This window comes from Cynoglossus semilaevis, chromosome 18, assembly GCF_000523025.1.
Source record: "Cynoglossus semilaevis isolate Cse_v1.0 chromosome 18, Cse_v1.0, whole genome shotgun sequence".
Lineage (NCBI taxonomy): Eukaryota > Metazoa > Chordata > Actinopteri > Pleuronectiformes > Cynoglossidae > Cynoglossus > Cynoglossus semilaevis.
The window spans coordinates 13506583-13526377 of NC_024324.1; the positions used below are offsets into that span (position 1 = coordinate 13506583).

General features: G+C 41.3%; 4 protein-coding genes across 5 annotated transcripts; 2 read left to right on the top strand and 2 right to left on the bottom strand.

Annotated features, from left to right (window-relative positions):
• Positions 1–1257: 1257 nt before the first annotated feature.
• LOC103394621 (lactose-binding lectin l-2-like) lies at positions 1258–2518 on the bottom strand. Its single transcript, XM_025065169.1, has 2 exons — positions 1639–2518; positions 1258–1575 (listed from the first exon to the last, which is right to left on the bottom strand). Exons 1-2 carry the CDS (start codon positions 2007–2009, stop codon positions 1434–1436), a joined length of 513 nt encoding a protein of 170 aa, XP_024920937.1. The 5' UTR covers positions 2010–2518; the 3' UTR covers positions 1258–1433.
• Positions 2519–3821: 1303 nt separating this feature from the next.
• LOC103394622 (lactose-binding lectin l-2-like) lies at positions 3822–4478 on the top strand. The gene has a single exon (XM_008332022.3). The coding sequence runs from the start codon at positions 3910–3912 to the stop codon at positions 4423–4425; it is 516 nt and encodes a 171-aa protein (XP_008330244.1). The 5' UTR covers positions 3822–3909; the 3' UTR covers positions 4426–4478.
• A 449-nt stretch (positions 4479–4927) lies between these two features.
• Positions 4928–8901, top strand: cdca7b (cell division cycle associated 7b). The gene is made up of 10 exons (XM_008332023.3): positions 4928–5263; positions 5721–5855; positions 5950–6047; positions 6523–6778; positions 6873–6935; positions 7010–7195; positions 7580–7735; positions 7855–8004; positions 8216–8352; positions 8474–8901. The coding sequence occupies exons 1-10, from the start codon at positions 5216–5218 to the stop codon at positions 8493–8495; spliced, it is 1251 nt and encodes a 416-aa protein (XP_008330245.1). The 5' UTR covers positions 4928–5215; the 3' UTR covers positions 8496–8901.
• A 572-nt stretch (positions 8902–9473) lies between these two features.
• On the bottom strand, positions 9474–19571 carry sp4 (sp4 transcription factor). 2 transcript variants are annotated; one of them, XM_025065122.1, is made up of 8 exons: positions 16981–19571; positions 16653–16723; positions 15479–15835; positions 14182–15385; positions 13841–14039; positions 13545–13744; positions 12486–12763; positions 9474–11369 (listed from the first exon to the last, which is right to left on the bottom strand). In XM_025065122.1, the coding sequence occupies exons 1-7, from the start codon at positions 16985–16987 to the stop codon at positions 12492–12494; spliced, it is 2310 nt and encodes a 769-aa protein (XP_024920890.1). In that variant the 5' UTR covers positions 16988–19571; the 3' UTR covers positions 9474–11369; positions 12486–12491. The 2 variants fall into 2 exon arrangements, with proteins under 2 accessions (XP_024920890.1, XP_008330247.1); XM_008332025.3 differs by lacking the exon at positions 9474–11369 and having other exon boundaries at positions 11711–12763; positions 16981–19570.
• Positions 19572–19795: the final 224 nt, after the last annotated feature.

Here is a 19795-nt window from a genome sequence, read left to right on the forward strand (position 1 = left end):
TTCACAATACATTTAAAAATAATGGTGTTACAGTCATTTTTGATAATGGTTTAAAGATTAAAGAAAGCTCATCAAATCACCATGGTGATTATTTGATTAATTACTGGTTTTACCTGGTTTTACCTTCTACCTGTGTATTGTTAAATGGCATTGGTTTATGCTAAGATATTATGCTAACATTTCGCAAAAATAACTTTCTTGAATTCAGACTGATTTTATTTGTTGGCCATTCTCTCCACATTTCTTCAAACTTTGACCTGAATTCAGATAAATTGTACATTTTCTAGAAACAAATAATGTTTGGTAATGTTTGGCTGGAGACCAGTAAAGAGCATCTGTGTTGTGTGAGATGCTCTAAAAAAATGGGGAAAAAATAAAATTCACTCAAATCCCTCGTACGTGTATTTTGTAAGAAATACTTGTAAAAGATGTTTTTTTATGAGCAAACAAAGTAGACTTGGTGATAATTTGACCGAGGGCTCTGTGTTGTCTGTAGAGCCGAGAAAACTCGTATTAGTTATTTATTGTAAGATATTGTTTATTTTATTGTAGTTTAGACATTTCGACAGACTTGTGCCAGGAGCTAACACATGTACCACAAGGCAAGAAAATATGTTAGTACAGTAGTTGGACTCTGAACCCCTGAAATGTACAAAATTGTGTTCATTTTTGTGGTCACTTAGGGGCAGCAAAGACACTTGTATGTTTCTTCTGACGTCATCATAATGGAGAGAAAACCAAGGCAGATTGTAGTGAGTTGTGTTACCGCCCATTGCCATATATGTTACATGGAGTTTGAAATAAAATTATGACTTTTTGAAACTCCGTCAGCATGTTAAGATAAAGCCGTCATGTTCACAGTGAGAGAGGGGATACTTTGAAGGATTTTTCATATTGTTGTGTAAATATATGGCTACTGTTGATACGCTGTAATGTATCTGTTGTAAACGGGGAAGAAACGGCTACCAGAAAGCAATACGTCTCCCCTTGTGCTGCCACTTTTCTAAATCTACATTTTACTATGTGACCATTTTACTGAAAATGAATAAATTATAGGTTTTATGTGACACAATATTGAGAACTGGTGGTTACTGTTCATTAGTTTTATTTAATCCCAAACAAGTGTCAAACAACTCCCTTAATATTTATTTATCAAAAGATGAACTACAGTTGACAATCTTTTTTGTCCTAAATGTTGGAGGTATCTGTTGGTTTGATGTCATGTTAAAAGAATCAATATTTCAAACCCTGGTTAATTGTTAGGGTCTTTACAATATTACACTTTTATCTTGAACTCAGACACATGAAACAAGAACCACTTTGTAGTTTAAAATCAGAAGTGTTTATTCATATGAAAATCTGAAATCAAGTTAGTTTCAGAATTACACATCTGTATTTTCTTTGCAGACTTGCGTACATTGCAGATCAGCTTCCTAAGGACAGCTGGCCAGACGGGTTGCACACAAGGAGGGAAATTTGTAGTGACATGGGTAATCATTCCAGTTCTTAGCTGTTCCAAAATTAGTATGTCCACAGTTTTCAATCCCTCCGCCATTATTTGGCTCTCCTGTAGACCAGCCGTGATTAATATGTCCACAGTCTTCTTCAACTAGGTGATTATTTGGCTCTCCTGTAGACCAGCCGAGAAATTTAGCTGGACAGCCATCAGACCACATCCAGCTTCCTTCTTTGTGAATGTCACTGAATCCAATCCAGGTCCATCCCTCAGCATGATCAAAGTTTTGAACCAAACTTCTCACAAACGATTGTTCCTCAGTACTGTGTATGGACACCAGGTTGGCTCCCTCTGAAACACAGTACAGCTCTGCATCAGCCCAGGCCAGATGTGTAGACACGTACTTGTAGCATCTGCTGTTGAAGCTGAACCAGAACAATGGACAGCCTCCACGCTGCAGTATGTTCACAGGTTCGCTTGAAGCTGATGAGTTTGATGCTGATGCAGCTCCCAGAGCCAGGGTGAAGAGGAGAAGAAACCTCATGGTGACCATTGTCTGAGCTGATCTGAATCTTCACTGTCGGTTTAGGAATGTGAAAGAAACTAGTAACAGGTTCTGGTTTTTATTATGGCTGACAGAGGGGTGACTGCACAGATGGTTTGATTCTATTGGTCAAATAAAGCTGACTGATTAGATTAAGATTGAACATTGAATTGTATTGGCACCACTAAAGAAATAAAAAACATTATCACCACAATGGGTTTACAACCTAAACAGTAACTTGTTGGAGATACAGTAGATTCTGCACAATGCAATCATTCTTTTAAAAAAGTTTTTTTAAAAGAGTTTCCAAAGAGTTTTCTTGAAAGCATTCAAAAACATCTGAGTGTATCTCAACACAATTTTGTTTAATATTTGCTCACCATCTTCTTGATAATATATACATAAATCAATGCCTGTTTCTTTCCAAACATATAGTTTCCCTGTTTGTAGAAAGATAGAGAGAAAACTTCATTGATCCCTCATTCTATTTCAGGAAATAAAGAAAGGTTAAATTAATTAAATACTACTCTATATTACAAAGGTGAAAGTCTGCGTTTGATTGACATAGAAGTGCAATAATTTGAAGAAACGTGGAATCAAGTTTATTGTGCAATTCACTGTGTAACCAGTTATAAAGCTATAAAAGTGGATTACAGTGTAATAACTAATTTGATTAATAGTGGAAGTTGGACCAGAATCAGAAGATACTAAGTTGGACAGGAGCCACTATACCAGAGGTCTCCAACTCCAAATTAAAATGGCTAAGAGCTACTTATGTTGTGTTACATTTATTTTCATAGCTGAATTCGAACAAACAAACTCAATAAGCTTTATTTGCCTCAACATTTACAATATGTCACTGTTGACAAATCACATTTTTAATTAAAACATCACCAAAGTATTATTATTATTATTGTTGTCGTGGTTGTTTGGCAGCGTGGCAGTCCACAAAAAACATCCATCTATTCAAGGTCCAGTATTGTTCCTCCATTATGTCCAAATAACCTGTTTTAATTTTTTTATTTTATTTTCTGCAGAATATCGCCGTCTACTGGCCACATATAACACAACTGATTGCAGTGCCAAACATATGTAGAATTCAGTCGATTGTGCTACTTGTGCCCAGTAGACGGCGATATTCTGCTGAAAATAAATAAAAACAGCTTATTTGGTTAACATTTTAAAATGGCAAAAGAGACCACTATTAACCCTGTGTTTCTTCACTTAGAAGACTATCTTACCACTAGATCAGGGACCAATAGATTAAATCATGAGGACTAAACGGAGAATGGTGAAAATTCAGATATTTACTGATACGAAGCCTGCACACCAATAAACCAGAGTCCCTGTTCCCACACATTGCTTGCTGTTAGTCCATGAATGTCCACTGAAGGGCCAGTGCTTCCCCTAGTGGACAAGTTTTAGCAAACCAACACGATTGTTTCACACATTCTACCTGCACACCCACATTCCTGTACTGTTTGTTTAAAATGGCCTATATAAATTATACTCATTACTCTTTTAGTAGAGTGGTATTTGAAAATTATTGTAAATATTACTTTGGGAGTTTTTTTTTAGTTCTATCTAATTATGGAGGTTCAATAGTGTACCTTTTACCTTTGACACTCTTTACAGCCATCCACGTGCACACTGCTTATACAGCAAAGAAAACTGTATTTAAAAACTAAAAAACACTGTATTTTTTAAACTTGCTCCTCTTCTGTGCCCTAACAGTTTACACAGTTGAAGTTGTTTGCCCAAGTCTATTGGACCAATCATCTTACAGTTTCAGTGCAACCACCCACTTCACTATATCTACAGCTTTTGAGGGTCTTGGTCCCAGAGTTGGGACTAGACCTCCACTCAGACTGGTTCAGTTTGCATCCTGTTCCTGTTTCAGACAAACCCCATGATGATTCTGCACGTTTTGCTGTTTGCTGTGTTTCTGGGTGCAGTTTCTCCTTCTGGTGAGGAAAACCTACAAAGAGGAGTCTGTCCACTGTTCTGGTTTGGCTACAACGACCGCTGCTACAAGTACGTGGCTACACCAATGACCTGGGCTGATGCAGAGCTGCACTGTCTGTCACACGGAGCCAACTTGGTATCCATGCACAGCTTGGATGAACATACATTTGTCAGGACCCTGATTAAGAACTTTGACCCCTTTGAAAGACCTGCGTGGATTGGACTCAGCGACACTCATAAAGAAGGAAACTGGATGTGGTCTGATGGCTGTCCAGTCAAATATGTCTTATGGGATGTAGGGCAGCCTGACAATAGACAGGTTGAAAATTGTGGACACATCAATAATGAGTCAAGCAAGAAATGGAATGATGCCAAATGCACTTACAATAATCCCTTTGTTTGTGCATCACGCGTGGCCAGCTGTCCTTCTTTGCCTAATGAACAGGGTGCAATTGCCTAAAATTCATATTTAAATGTATGAATAAAGATTAAAAGATTAAGATTAAAATGTAAGAGTGACGTGTGACTTGTGTCTGAGAAAAAAAAATGCATACTTTACCAAATGTTCACATCTATAATACATACAAATGTATTTTATTTTTTGCAAATATTGCACTCAAATAAAACTACTAAGTTCTCCAGTGTAGCACTAAGTGGCAAAACAGAGAAGACTAATGTTTTAAAATTAAATGTAAAATAATGAGACATTCAAAAACGTTTGTTTTATTGAAATAATGTGTAAAGACGATATGTGAATTATTATTATTCCAAGTTTATTAAACTTGAGTTTTATATTTACGTTCTATTGACTAAACCATGGGGCAGTAAATTAAGGATTTAATATTTTAATTCGTATTAACTCTTATTTAAACTTAGAAGACACTGGACGTTTAAAGAGACGTACATGAGCAAGGACGTCAGTCTGTGACGTAAACACGCCCGCTTGCAATTTCCGCGCGAAAACGTAGACTGTACCATTGTAACCGTGGCGGGGATATGTTCCTGTGAGAAACCACAGTAAAGTAAAATACAAGTTACTCATACAAAATAACAAAATGTAGTGAATAATTCATAGATATAAATGGCATCAATGATGTATATTAAATCACAATTATTGAAATATTTGCTGATTCAGTCGCACGAACAACAACGATAGCCCCCATTTTTGTGTTTACCGGAAATACACCGCGTTTCACTTATGAATCCACTGCTCATTGTTTTTCTGTGGTACATGGCAAAACTTTGTGTTGATGGGAAATAAATCAGAAAACAAGGACAGGATGACACTTAAATCGCAGGTAAGCACCGTTTTGCCCTGCTGTATTTATGGAGTAACAATCGAACTGAGTCGGGTGTACAGCACACGTTTCTCCATTGTGTATTTTACAGAAACAGTTTCTAATGGATCGACGTAGAAACTCATATTCTGTGCAACTATTATACATATAGTATTACTTTACTAAGAGTAAAGTATCTCCACAGCATCGTGTCTGATTTACTACACGTATTTAGCAGCATACGTCATTGTACTGTTCTGACAGAAACTATATTAATTAAAAACAGGGTACAAATCACACGCCTTGTAAGACATTGTCTTTATATTGTACCACAGCACAAACGCATGATAAAAGACAACGTAACATTCTAAACCTTTAAATCACTACTGCAAGTGATGATTATTTAGCAATTTAGAACCACCTGTTAGCATCATCATCATCTAAAGTGGTGTAATATGTTTGATGTATTTGCCAACAGACTCCTTGTTTCAAGTCCAAGTACATCACTACTGAGTTGGCTCATCTCTTCAGTCAGTCAGACAGCGAGGAAGAGTTTGAAGGTTTCAGTGAGGATGAAGGAGATGACAACAGAGGGTGTAACAAACACCTCAAGGTATACAGTGATCACTGCTGCCTGTGTGTTATTTATTATCAGCATATGTGCTTTTACCATTTGACTACTTTATACTATTTTACTTTTTCCACAGAGTGTTGATTCTGAGGATAGCGATGTGGACACAGGCTTCTACTCTGATGGAGACGACACACCACCAACTAAAAGGAAGAGTCTTCTAGTGGCTCTGAGGTGTGAGACTAAAGACTGGACTTGTTGTCAAAGTCTGTTCATGCAGCAATCTTAATTATGTATAACTATTCAGAAAAATGAGAAGTCACTTTATGATGAGGTCAAAAGGCATGAATATGTGTGTGTTAGCTTTTAGGAGGTTAATAATTAATTAGTCAATGCTCTCTGACACTCTGCTGGTGTCTGTACTTGTCCATATTTATTTACTCTCTGGAAGGGTAACAACCATGGACTGTTGAGCAGCTCGACTTTTATTCAGCAAAAAAAAATATATGTTTAAACAATTTAAGTCTGTAATTTAAAAAAGTTCTTCTGATTTCTAAATTATTTTATGTTTAATTTGAAGAACTGGTAAATTAACACCATCATGGCATTTCCTTTTTGCCAGCATAGTGGTTCCAGTGCATCATCAAATTAAAAGTTAGTTGCATTTTTAGAAATGATACCAACTTTTCTTTTTCTTCTCCTCCTTCAGGTTTCCTATGAAAAGATTGTCTAGTTCCAAAAAGGAGCCAAGGCAGAGAAATATGAGTGAGCTGGTTAGATGCACTCCTCCATCACAAAGAGCCAGCGAAGAGGTGAAACCTGAGAAAAGAATAAAAGCAAGGGAGGAGAAAGAAAAGAAGGAAGAGAAGGAGGATAAAAAAGATGTTGAAAGAGATGATGAAGAGAAAGTCCTGTCCCAGAGTCTGAAGAAACGAGATAAGAACATACAGGAGAACAAAGCCATGGTAAAAGACCTTCAATGTTAAGAGTCTGTCATTCAGACTCTTAACATTCTATTTCTTCATATTGTTGTTTGACTTCTCTTTGGTTTACCTACAGCTGGCCAAACTGTTCGCTGATCTGAGCACCCTGGCAGAATTTGGTCTACCCACAGAGCCTCATGTGAGTATTAGCTCTGGTAATAATGTTCACAGATTTAGAGGAAATGTGTCAGAGAGTTTTTTTTTTTTTTGTAGAAGAAAAGGAGGCAGTCGTCAGATAAGACAACTCCACGGAAACGCAAGTTTGAACAAGAGCCCGGCTCAGAAAGGAGGAATCCCTCTCGTAAGGCCCGCCCGCCAGAGAACTTTGGGGTGGAGGAAAAAAGTGAACCAACCATTCACAAAGGCCCCAGGACTGTAGATATTAGACAACTGATGGAGGTACGAGGTGTGACAAATTCCTTTTGTATAAAAGTTATGGTTCAAAAAGAAAAAAACAACTTTTGAGTCTTTGAGTCATAGTCTCCATATAATCCAGCAGAGGGCGCTCTAACCTCGCTGGTAAAAAACAAAGTCTTGACACTTGCAAGAGAGTCCAGCAGTATCACTGTGCTGACAACCAGTGCCCAATGAGATTTAAGATTTTCGCCTGGTTTCTCCTTGGTCTTGTGTATAGTTGATTTTTTTCAATTATTTTACTAAATATAATCTACCTGAAGTGTTCATGCAGTTTGTCAATATTCATATTTTATACATTCTTGTTGGTTACCAGCCACTGTGTGGTTTTCACGCCTCCAATGTTGTATCTGTGTGTTAATTTGACAGGTGGATGAGGGTCTCGTGGGTGAGAGACAGAGGAAACGTAAGAGCCCCGGGTGTAAAAGGAGCCAATATGTGGTGAAGTCAGTGGATGAAATCACCAAAGAAGACCTGGACAACATAGCGTACCGCAGCAAAGACAAGATCTGGGACAAAGAGAACGTGAGTCACTGCAGGCCTTCACAACGTCCATTACTGCTGCACTGTAACATCACTGCCGTCACCCAGGGCTCATTGATGATGAAATGCTGAGTCACCGTCTGACTGTGTGTTTCCTAAAGGGGAGCTCGTGTCACCAGTGCAGACAGAAGACCCTGGACACCAAGACGGTGTGTCGCAGCGGTGTCTGTGTGGGGGTCAAGGGTCAGTTTTGTGGGCCCTGCTTAAAGAACCGATATGGAGAGGATGTGCGCACCGTGCTGCTTGACCCGGTCAGTTCTACGCAATCGATGTAGGAGAGATGCACTTTTGTGATCCAATAATTTGATGTCAAGGCAAAAAAAAACCAGCATTGTACAAGTATAGATAAATATGTCGGCAGTAAATCTGCTGTGACACCAGTGATTTGAGTGATTTGGAATTTTTAAAAATCTTTTCTTTGTCCTCCATAACCTGGGCTAAATTTGTACATTCTCTGTGAAGACCTGGTGCTGTCCAATCTGCAGAGGGATGTGTAACTGCAGTCTGTGTCGCAAGAAGGAGGGCCGCTGTGCCACAGGCATCCTGGTGGGATTGGCCCGCTACAACGGACATGACAATGTCCACGAGTACCTGGAGAGGTCAGTGACATTTCCCTCTTTAGTCTAATATTTAATATCACAGGTAGAAAATATATAAACATGACCAGATCAATAGATTACATTTGTTTAGACTTTGTTTTCTTTCTTTTTTTTATCACAGCATTCAGAAGGAGCTGCAGTAAAATCCAGATTGAAGGAGGTTGAGTTCCTGCTAACTACTGTAAACTTGACACGATTGTTTTTAGGTTAAAACCAATCCTATGTTTTACCAGAGATATTCTTTAGCAAAATCTTAGTTATTTTCACCTGTTCAGCTTTTCTGTAAATACCATTCATGATACTGTACATCATTCTGGGTTTTACAAGAAGCAGTTTCAAGTAGTTTTAAATATTTTTTACAGGTCATCAATAAACCTTGAGCTGTACATTTTAAGAAAGGTTATGTGTCGATTGTTTCCATATGCCGGTGGTTTTTCTCTGACTTTTTTTAAAAATACATCTTTACTTCTTTACGCGGCACAGTTCTCTCGTCCATTCACTGTACAAAGTTAATAAAGCAGTAACCCAAGCCATGTTTATAAGAGGGTTTTGAAATTATTGTGATGTGACCAGGTAAAAAAGCCACTGATTTTCAGTCTTGCATGTTGCTGTTGTGCCTCTCAATTAATATATTCTTTGCTGCTTTATACTCTGTATGGTCACGTGGGAGTGTGAGCCAATCCCAGCATTTATGGAGCAAAGGTGGCGAAAACACCCTGGACAGTTCAACAGTCCAACAATAAACCAACCCTGTATGTGCCCGACTGTGGGAAAGACAAAGCCTACAGACACACATACAGCAAAAATAAAATGCAAACTAAAATAAATATAAATATTAGATTCAAAAAGTCCATTTAAAATTGGAGTGGTTAGCAGCTTTAGCTTTGTGATGTCCTGGTTGGAAATATGACTGCACAATAATAATAATCTGTCTATGTCCGAAACCTGGAAACAAACTTGTTTTCTACTTTAGCTGCTTCATTTGCAGTCCGACTGCTGCACCCAATTGTTCACTATTATCTTTATTCCCCAACAAAAAAATCCTAAAGTCCAAAGATAGACATTTTTATTCACTTTATTTTCAAGTGTTATGCAGGCATAACATTTTTCTCTGTGTTGAATTTTCCTTCTTTTTTTTTTTTTTTTAAATGGACATAACACGTTTGTACAAACCAGTTTTTTAAAAAATATCAATAGACTCAGCCTTTGAGGCTAACCTGGCAAAAAACCCATTATCAAATGTCATGGAGACGAACAAACATCTTTAGAAAAAGATTTACAAATGAGATGTCACTACAAAATCTCAAAGAAAAAAAAAATCGGCTGTCCACACAAAATATTTCCAAAAAACATCTAAAGTTGTTTTTCAACTTCAAACAATATTACATTTTTTGCTTCCTTCTTCATCTTGTAAATCATCTTCTTTTCTTCAAAAAATTTATGGCGCAAATCGAAGTTAAACGGCATTGGTTAGACGTAGGAAAAAAACAAAAACAAGCACAAAGATTAAGGGAGAGTGAGAGAAGCAGCACTACGTCAAAGAACTGAAACATGCTGTATACACAACCTCAGAATTAAAGCACACAAATACAAGTCCAGTCAAATCTTACAAATAAAGGATAAATAATAAATTAAGCATACACAGTGGGGTCCTGTGTTAAAACACCAGAAAGTGGACTTTTGAAATGATAAATTCTAGAAAATAATTAGAATTTTTTTAAATTCAACAAAAGCTTGTACGCACTGAACTAACACAGCAACACCACCAGAAAACATCTCAAATATCCACATAATTAAGTAGCTCGAACCGCATCCACCCGCCCGCCCGAAATTAGCCCCCCGATTCGTCTGTCTGTGCTGTGGTCTGCTCTCCACGTCACCCCACCTCCATCTCTGACATCCTCTCTCTTAACGTTCCCTCTGCACACCGGCTTGTGTTAAGGCAACCGTGGTACATGGTCACGTTTGGGGTTCAAAGGTGAAGGAGGAGATTGCAACCAGATAAAAGTCAGATAAAACCACTCCCACGCCTGCCAGGTAACATCCACTGTTGACGCAGCACCTGCAAAAAAAAGTGAGCTGGCATGGGTCAGACGACAGCAGCAACGACCAGGGTCGGACCCCCACTCCCTCCCATCTTGGAAAAACTAGCTTTAAAATTCCCCCAAACAATGTAAACATGGTTTCATTAGGATTGTCATTATAGTATTGCTTTCTCTACAAAAACAAAGTTGTGGAAAGCTGGATTGTTTTTTTTTATTATTATAGAAACCTCTCTTGTTTTTCTAATGGCCACTGCGCCTCATTAGGAATGCATTATTTATAAATCTTTTCATATGTGCTTTTTTTTTCAACGCTCGTTCTCTCTCTATTCTTTAAATTCTTCAACAATGTAATCAGCGACTAGTCTCGTAGGAGTTGACACCTGAATCTGATCCAAGCACTAAACCTGAACCATGAATAAAACTTAAATTAGGTAGATCCTCTCAGAGACAGCCAGGGGACACACACGCACAATCACACACACTTTTACACACACACACAATCCCAAGACTGTCTGTGCTCTGAACTCTGCTCCAACAGTCCTGCACCATGATTGACCCTCAGCACTGTCTGACAGGTATGAAACAGGAACGTAACTTTGTGCATAGACTTAGATTCTGTTAAGAATGTTGGGAGAATTGTCTCTTGATGTCAGGTTCCTGTGTCTTGTGCTAAATTACACTCCTTATATTCCTTTACTTACAGAGCCTGGAATTCTAGATTTGTTTCAAGCCAAACTATTTTTTAAATTTGTTTAGGATATTTTTAACATTTATTATCAATATAGTTTATTATCTGCAGGATGTCTTTTTTTAAATTTTTAAATCAGGATGTCAGTTGTATGATTATATGTCTCTTCAAGTCCTTTTTCATTAGGAGAACATGTTAAATCATGTAAAAGAAACTGAGCAAAAGAAGAAACTGTCACAGTCCCTGCAGAGACTCGCAAGAGTACAGGAAGTCAGTCGTCACATGTTGCCCTATTCAAACCCTCTGCACACCGGCTTGTGTTAAGGCAACCGTGGTACATGGTCACGTTTGGGGTTCAAAGGTGAAGGAGGAGATTGCAACCAGATAAAAGTCAGATAAAACCACTCCCACGCCTGCCAGGTAACATCCACTGTTGACGCAGCACCTGCAAAAAAAAGTGAGCTGGCATGGGTCAGACGACAGCAGCAACGACCAGGGTCGGACCCCCACTCCCTCCCATCTTGGAAAAACTAGCTTTAAAATTCCCCCAAACAATGTAAACATGGTTTCATTAGGATTGTCATTATAGTATTGCTTTCTCTACAAAAACAAAGTTGTGGAAAGCTGGATTGTTTTTTTTTATTATTATAGAAACCTCTCTTGTTTTTCTAATGGCCACTGCGCCTCATTAGGAATGCATTATTTATAAATCTTTTCATATGTGCTTTTTTTTTCAACGCTCGTTCTCTCTCTATTCTTTAAATTCTTCAACAATGTAATCAGCGACTAGTCTCGTAGGAGTTGACACCTGAATCTGATCCAAGCACTAAACCTGAACCATGAATAAAACTTAAATTAGGTAGATCCTCTCAGAGACAGCCAGGGGACACACACGCACAATCACACACACTTTTACACACACACACAATCCCAAGACTGTCTGTGCTCTGAACTCTGCTCCAACAGTCCTGCACCATGATTGACCCTCAGCACTGTCTGACAGGTATGAAACAGGAACGTAACTTTGTGCATAGACTTAGATTCTGTTAAGAATGTTGGGAGAATTGTCTCTTGATGTCAGGTTCCTGTGTCTTGTGCTAAATTACACTCCTTATATTCCTTTACTTACAGAGCCTGGAATTCTAGATTTGTTTCAAGCCAAACTATTTTTTAAATTTGTTTAGGATATTTTTAACATTTATTATCAATATAGTTTATTATCTGCAGGATGTCTTTTTTTAAATTTTTAAATCAGGATGTCAGTTGTATGATTATATGTCTCTTCAAGTCCTTTTTCATTAGGAGAACATGTTAAATCATGTAAAAGAAACTGAGCAAAAGAAGAAACTGTCACAGTCCCTGCAGAGACTCGCAAGAGTACAGGAAGTCAGTCGTCACATGTTGCCCTATTCAAACTCCTCCTCTTCTTCCTCCTCTTCCTCCAGGTGATTCGAAGTGGTGGGTGTAGCGGGTTCAGAATCACGCGACAGTGTGGCCACAGTAATAATCTGAGGCGAGGCGCCAAGGCCTTCAGCGGCCTCTTCCTCCATGTCATCAGTGGTAATGATGGCCACGGCGGCGCCGCCCTTCTTGTTTTGGTGAGTCTTGATGTGCTTGGACAGGTGGTCGCTGCGCATGAAGCGTTTGGAGCATTCGGGACATTCGAATCGCTTTTCTCCTGGAGCAAAATGGAAAGGAATGTTGGTCGGTAGAAAATGTGTACAAACAAGAGCTTCTGCTAAAAATATATCTGCTCTGATAAACACTCATCGTGATAGGTCGGTGTTACACATGTACATACTGTAGTTGAGTGATTCCCAACCACTGCGCTGTGGCACATTAGCGCGCCATGTCAAATTATCCAATTTCACCTAATTGGCTCAAAATATTACTTTTTTTTTTACAAAAAATAACTAGTCACTGACACAGTCACTTAAAATAAGTATGTGGCATTTTTAAGGAAGTGAAAAACGGTTGTGGTGAGAACAGGTGGAAGCACCTGTGTTATTGTTCATATTCTAGGCTGTGTGCAGGGATTTCATTTATTCTGATTAGTGGAAATATGAAAGAAAGACCATATGGCACGAATGCCTCTGTCTGACTTACTGTATTAAATATAAGTTATAATATAAGGAAAGAAGAAGTACTTCTTGTATTTGTTTACAATACGTGTGACTAACGCTGATCTCCATCATCAATAGTAATGCCTTAAAAAAACTGAAGGATAAACAAAGGTAAAAAGTGAACTCTCTCTGTTGGAGAATCTGTTGGATCTCTGTGCCTCTTGGTTTGTGAGGTCAAACAGGTTATCATTGGAAAAACAGCACAGGCAGAGGGAATGGCGTTAATCACCTTTTCCTGGCTGCTTCCCAATACCCTCCTGACGTGTGTTCAATGCATTGGTAAAGACAGGTATAGCTGACCACAGTGACCCACATAGCTGCTCTCCAGCACTCTACCTGTGTGTGTTCTCCGGTGTCTCTGCAGCTCATCGCTCCTCGTGAACCTCTTGCCACAAAAGATCCAGTTGCAGACAAACGGCCTCTCCCCGGTGTGCCAGCGCAGGTGAGCCCTCAGGTGAGACGTCTTGCCGTACACCTTCCCACAGCCCTCCATGTGGCAGATGTGCTGCTTCTTCTTTGTAGGGTCACCACTGTTCCTACAGCACACAGGGTAAAAATAAACAAAACATTTTTTTTGTGAGGTTGTTACTACATCTGCTGCCAAATAAATGGATTTTCTACTGCGCTCGTACCTTCCCTCTCCATCCCTGCAGTTTGGACATGAACAGGCCACACGTCTGAGCCTCTTGCTCGGAGGTCCTTCCTGGTCTGAAGAACTCTGTACGGAGCCCAGCTGGTCTGGACTCATGGATGACCCTGGTGCCACATTGCCAACAGCAACTGTCACTGAAGATGACTGAACTTTGACCCCCTCCTGACCCTGTGGTTGACCTAAAAGTAAAAAAAAATGATAATCACACACATGGCAGCAGGAAATCCTTGAGTACTTTGACTTTGTGTAGTACACACAGTGTCCTACCATGCACCAATACGTGCTGCTGCTACATAGACGACCATGCGGTGGTGTCCTTACCCTGTAAACCAGTGATGGTGAGGGGAACACCCTGCACCTGGACTCCAGCAGTGCCCAGCCCTGCAATGCTGACCGTCTGTACCCCGGTGCCTGGGTTGAGCTGTGCTGTACTGAGTGTTAGGGGGGTTCCACTCAGGGAGACCAGCCCTCCACTTCCCACCGTCGTTCCGCCGGCTACGGGGGCCAGGGTCAGCTGCTGTGGCACCGCTGTCCCCAAGCTGCCCTGTAGAGAGACGCCACCGGGCAACTGCAGGGTCTGCCAGGTGATCTGCCCAGAAGGTGACAGTGTTGGGGTACGAATGAGGACCTGTGCTGGGTTCTGGAAAGCCTGGATGGGTTGAAGAGTTTGACCTGGGGCGAGCTGAAGAGTTTGAATGTGCTGAGGTTGTTGCTGGACCTGGGCCTGACCCTGATTCTGAGTCTGGGGCTGCAGCTGGATCTGCTGCAACAACTGGGGCCCCACCTGCCCCACAATCACCTGCTGTATGGATCCACCAGTGTCTGCCTGGGTCTGCAGTCCGTTTGCTTGGTTCTGATTTTGAGAGTTGGCCTCGCTGCTCTGCACCTGGGTGTCAGCTGACCCTCCCTCTGATCCAGCAGAAAGCACTTGTGGCCCTTCAGACACGCCCTCACCCTCAGCACCTGCTGGAACTATGCCAGCTGAAGCTGTAGAAAGAGCTCCGCCAGGAACTGTGGTCATCAACTGGTTGCCATTGGTAACAGAGAACGTTCCATCTGCCGATTGGATGAGCTGCATGGGCCCGCCCCCTCCAACGTTATTAATTACAGGCAAAGCCAGGGTCATGCCTCCAAGGTTTATGGGTACCGTGGTCATGACAGGAGTCTGCGAACTCTGCAGAGTCTGCAGCTGCAGTGGGAAGGACTGGGCCGGACGAATCTGTAGCGGTACCGTCTGATTAGCAGTACTTGTCAGGATGGCCTGTTGATTGGACGGCTGCAGGATGGCCTGGGTCTGACCTGGACTTGGTGTCTGAATGAGTTGAACTTGCTCCGTTAGTGCCCCGAGGGTGGTCGGCTGAGCTGAGCTGATATGGATCTGCTGGCCATCTGCAGTCTGCAGGTGAGGGATGACCTGATACTGAACCCCGCCCCCAGCATTGGGCAGATTCTGAACCTGGATTATCTGGAACTGCTGCTGTTGTTGACCGGCAGCAGAGCTGTTGGTGCCAGCCACTGTTTTCACCTGCAGAAACGGAGGGCAACAGTCAGGAGAAACAAACCCTGCTAAAGACAAAAGACACTTATTTCAAACTACAATGTGCCACGCCTCCTTCACCTTGCGTCCACCAGGTGAGCTGTCATTTCCCAATGTGGACGCCACCGTCACTGCCACGGGCTGATTGGTGTTCTCTTTTGCCATAGCAGGAGCTGCTGCGATGATCTGCCAGCCGTTTCCTGTGAACTGAGCGGGAACCAGTTCCAGCTGTTGGGGGACAAGGGTCTGCCCCCCTGCTGCGTCCACAACTATTTGACCTTGGAGCTGACCTGCCTGCAGCTGGATCTGACCGGCCTGCACCTGAATCTGCTGGGCCCCTGCCTGGGCCTGGGCCTGGGCCCCTTCTGTTCCTCCCTGCCCTCCGATCTTACTGCAGGTGGCAGCTAGCAGAGCCAACGGAGAGGGCTGGGAGGAATCCTAGAGGAGACGAGGTAGAGAAAAACTGGTAACACTTAGACACAAACAAGAAAGTACAACATAGAAGTACCAAAAAACGCCACAGGGAAGGGATGGGCTGGTGTCATTACACACACTTCTTTAAAGAACGTATCGAATTGATAGTGAAGAAGAGCAGAAGAGCTTGGGGTGGGGAATTTATGGTACACAAAAAAAGAAAGAAAAAGAGAAAGGAAAAAGAAAGCAAGAGAGTGCTGTCAGTGGAAGTGGGCGGCGTTACAGGAAGCGAGTGGGTTGGCGTGTGAGAACCACATTTCTCTTTTCTCAGAACCGTAGAAAAAAAATGCCGCCTTAGCTTTCTCTCTCTCCCTCCTTTTCAAAGGAACTAGGTCGCAGGCAATTTTTTAATGCTATATATCTCAGCGCATTGTACAGAAACAGGTTGATTTGTCAGTTGATCCAGTGTGGAAAATAACACAACAACAGTCCCTGTCACACATGTGTAACTCTCTGGTATGATGAGTTGAAAACAATATCTAGGGGGATAAAAAAAAAAAAAAAAATTGTAAAAACAAATTTGAGTATGCACAGCTGTTTCCTAAGAACAGTTGAACTGACAGAAGTGTGACAGCCATGTAAGCCTTATTACCAGGCTTGGGGCTGACTCTCTGCAGGGCTGCACAGAAGCAGGAAGTTGAATTCACAAGAGAAACGCCCACAGAGGTGTCTGGCTCACTGACTTGCCAGTTGGAAAAGGGAGGGTGCACATTTTTGGCCCCGGAGGCAAGGCAAAAGTAATGAAGTACCATAAACATTTATTTGGTTAAATTTCTTTTACCTGTGATCCAGAACTTTTCCCCTTTTTAGATGCTTTCCCTCCTTCAGTTCCAGATGATTCCTTCTTGGAGTCTGTAGACAGAGGAGAGTGTTTATGAGATGATCACAGGAGTGCATTTGTTAATGGTACAAAGTCTGAGGGAGAGCAAAGAAACATCTGATCATAATACTGCAGATACAGCACGACAGAGGTGGTCAATACAAGCTGATGTGTAAAGCTGTAATCTCATCATTAATATCAAAGAGGCTCTGGAACGTCATGTCTGTCAAACACACACACACACACACAGAGGTAGCGACAGAGGGGTGGAGAAGGGGAGGGTACCTACCACTCATAACGCATTAATATACCGAAAGGGAGAGGGTGTAGTTCACGGTAGAAGGCCGGCCGGGTACGGAGGCGGAGGACGGCCTATATGTTTAGCGCTGGGCCGTGGCGGATCTGCCCGTTTGACGATACCACCCACCGGCCAGGAAGGGCGGTGCCAATCGCAGGCACAATCGACCAGCCCCGAATAACGGAAATAACGGTGCGCACAAGTGACGGTCCCCCGGCCCGAGCAAACCTCCTGCAGCCCCGCCGAACGTCTTCGTCAGCGGGTGGACACACCATAAACGAGCAAAGTGTAGCTTGTCACGGAGATATCCACAGAGAAGTTGGCAGTGTGTGACCGTGGAGGCCCACCCACTTCCATTTAGGCATCAGGACAACACCCTCTCCGCCGCTGCTTCTGCCTAACGCCGCCGTTACTCTTTTTCCGTGAGGGGACACGTCGTCGTTGTCGGTCGTGCAGCGAAAACAAACCGTCACCAGTCTTGGTATTTTACTCGCATTTCCCCTTTTTCGTGCACAATTGATTTTTAAGGGGCAGATAAGGGAGATAGCTGTGGCTTTTGTGGGCGGACGCGCTCCTCCCACATATTCAGATTGGACGGTGGAAGTCGCCGTGCGAGGGTCGAGATGGGAGTTGTATTTTGGTGAAGCCTCGCCTTCTGGACTCGCACTGGGCTACAAGGACGCCAACTCCCATGATTCTGTGCGACGTGGGCCGCTGTTAGATACAGCAAAAGATGGTAGTCAAGATAGTATGAGAGCGCATGTGGTGGGCGGGGCTTCGGGGAGGTTGGGGGCTGGGCGAACGGGAAAAGGAGGCGTGTGTGCGTGTGTTCACCCACGCACGAACGAGTCTGTTTGTTTCCACTTTGTGGTGGAAACAGGAAGAAGAAACTCAAAGAAAAAGAAAAACTCAAAGAAAAATACAGATATAAAAGAAAAAAAAAGAAAGCAAAATCCTATTTTGTTGCCCATTTTTTGTGTTGATTAGGGATTTGAGTGCTTCTCAAAATACAGATTTTAAATAACATTTTATTTTATTTTATTTCTAAAATATGCTGGTATTTAAGGTTGCAAAGGAAATGTATTTGATACCTTATCCCCTCTGAAATAAGCAGACGTTTCTGGAATCTTTTTTATTATTATTATCAGAGTGTAGGCCAGAGTAAGGCCAGTTTACACCATTCATCTTCATTATCTTGAACTTTAATCTCAGGAATAGTTGGTTCTGATTTGTTCAGAACCATTGTTGTAATAGCTTTTAATTTAACTTTCGCAAATTGAAATGCATTCTTGTGGAAATCCTGGTTTAAAGAAATCATTATCAGTCGAAAGGCTGCATGGTTTTAAAGACTCAATTTAAGTAATCTACTCATGTTTTAAGTTTGCCTTGCTTCTGTTCAAAAATGTTGGGTCGGAGAGATGCCGATGAGACGTAGTAGTTACCGTGGCAGTGATCATGCTGTGATCTTGTTTGTGTAATAGTCTGAAAACAAAGTCATGTCTCTCACCCACGCATAAAAACCTCTTTGTTAGCCGGAGGTAAATTATATGTTAAACTCATCTGAGTAAACACTGTTGTGAGCTCACAGGCCTGGCTGTTTTAACGCTCACGCAGTCAGTGGGGCCTTTCACTTCCTTTTAGAGATATGCCTGGCACACAGAGGGTAATATTCAGGCTAAAGACTATCATTGATGACAACACTGTGACGAACTGCTGTCACAACAAAACAGTGTCAGGGCTATGTTTTTTTTTTTTTTTGTTTTTTTTTTTTACTTATTAGTACTTAAAATTCTGATTAAATACAGCTATTCGGTAAAAAAAATAATTATATATGTATTTATGTTTAATCATACATGTATATGCATATATGTATAGATATTTACATATTTAGTTATATAAAAAAATACTTTTGTTTCCAGTTCTACTTTTTCATCTGTATTCTAGATGTGTTTCCTGACACACACCATGCACCTGTGGAGGCTCACAAACATACTGTAATTACTGCTGATGCCAAGTGTCTTGATCCCGCCCCCCTGGGCCACTCGGCAGTGTGTTGCTAGGCAACGATGTCTGATCTGAAGGAGGGGTGTTGTCTCCTGGTCCATATGCGTGTGTGGTGAGAAGCTGTGGTCATAATCAGTGCGGTATAGACAGACTAATGACCAATTGCCCAGTCTTTGTAAGCAATGACGGCTAAGTCCAACAACAAAATCAACAGGATCGGCAAAAATATACAAGGACCTAAACTGAGTTTTAATAAAAGTGCATTTGAGTACAGATACCTAGAACATACAGATACCAAACTGTCAGATAATTCAAAGTTCAGTACGTTTTTCTTGAAGAAGATGCAAAACGTTACCACAAGAGGGCGTCATGCAACAGTTAAACTCTACAGGAATTAGAACGCCACAAGTAAGTTCCTGCTTTCGAAAGGAGTTTGAGAACCCCACGTCCAGAAAGCTCTTAACGACAGCGCCACCCACTGAATTTGACGATTCAATGCAGTTATACATGTACAGTATATGTTTATATATTCATATATATGATATATATTTTAATCTGAATGGCTATACATTAAATCATAATAAATTAATCGCTATAAATGAAAGGAATTCTTAGTCTAAATTCATTGTCTTAAATTCGTTCTGAAATAGTTCTGAACTAGAAATGCTGCAGACATCCTTGTCTTAAGTGATATAGGTGGAGCTGTTGTGTCTCTGGTGTTTTTCAAGCTTTAAATCTTGTGCCCTTTAACACAAACAATAAACTCAAAGTTGAAATACTTGAGTCAGAGTGAGTGTCCAGG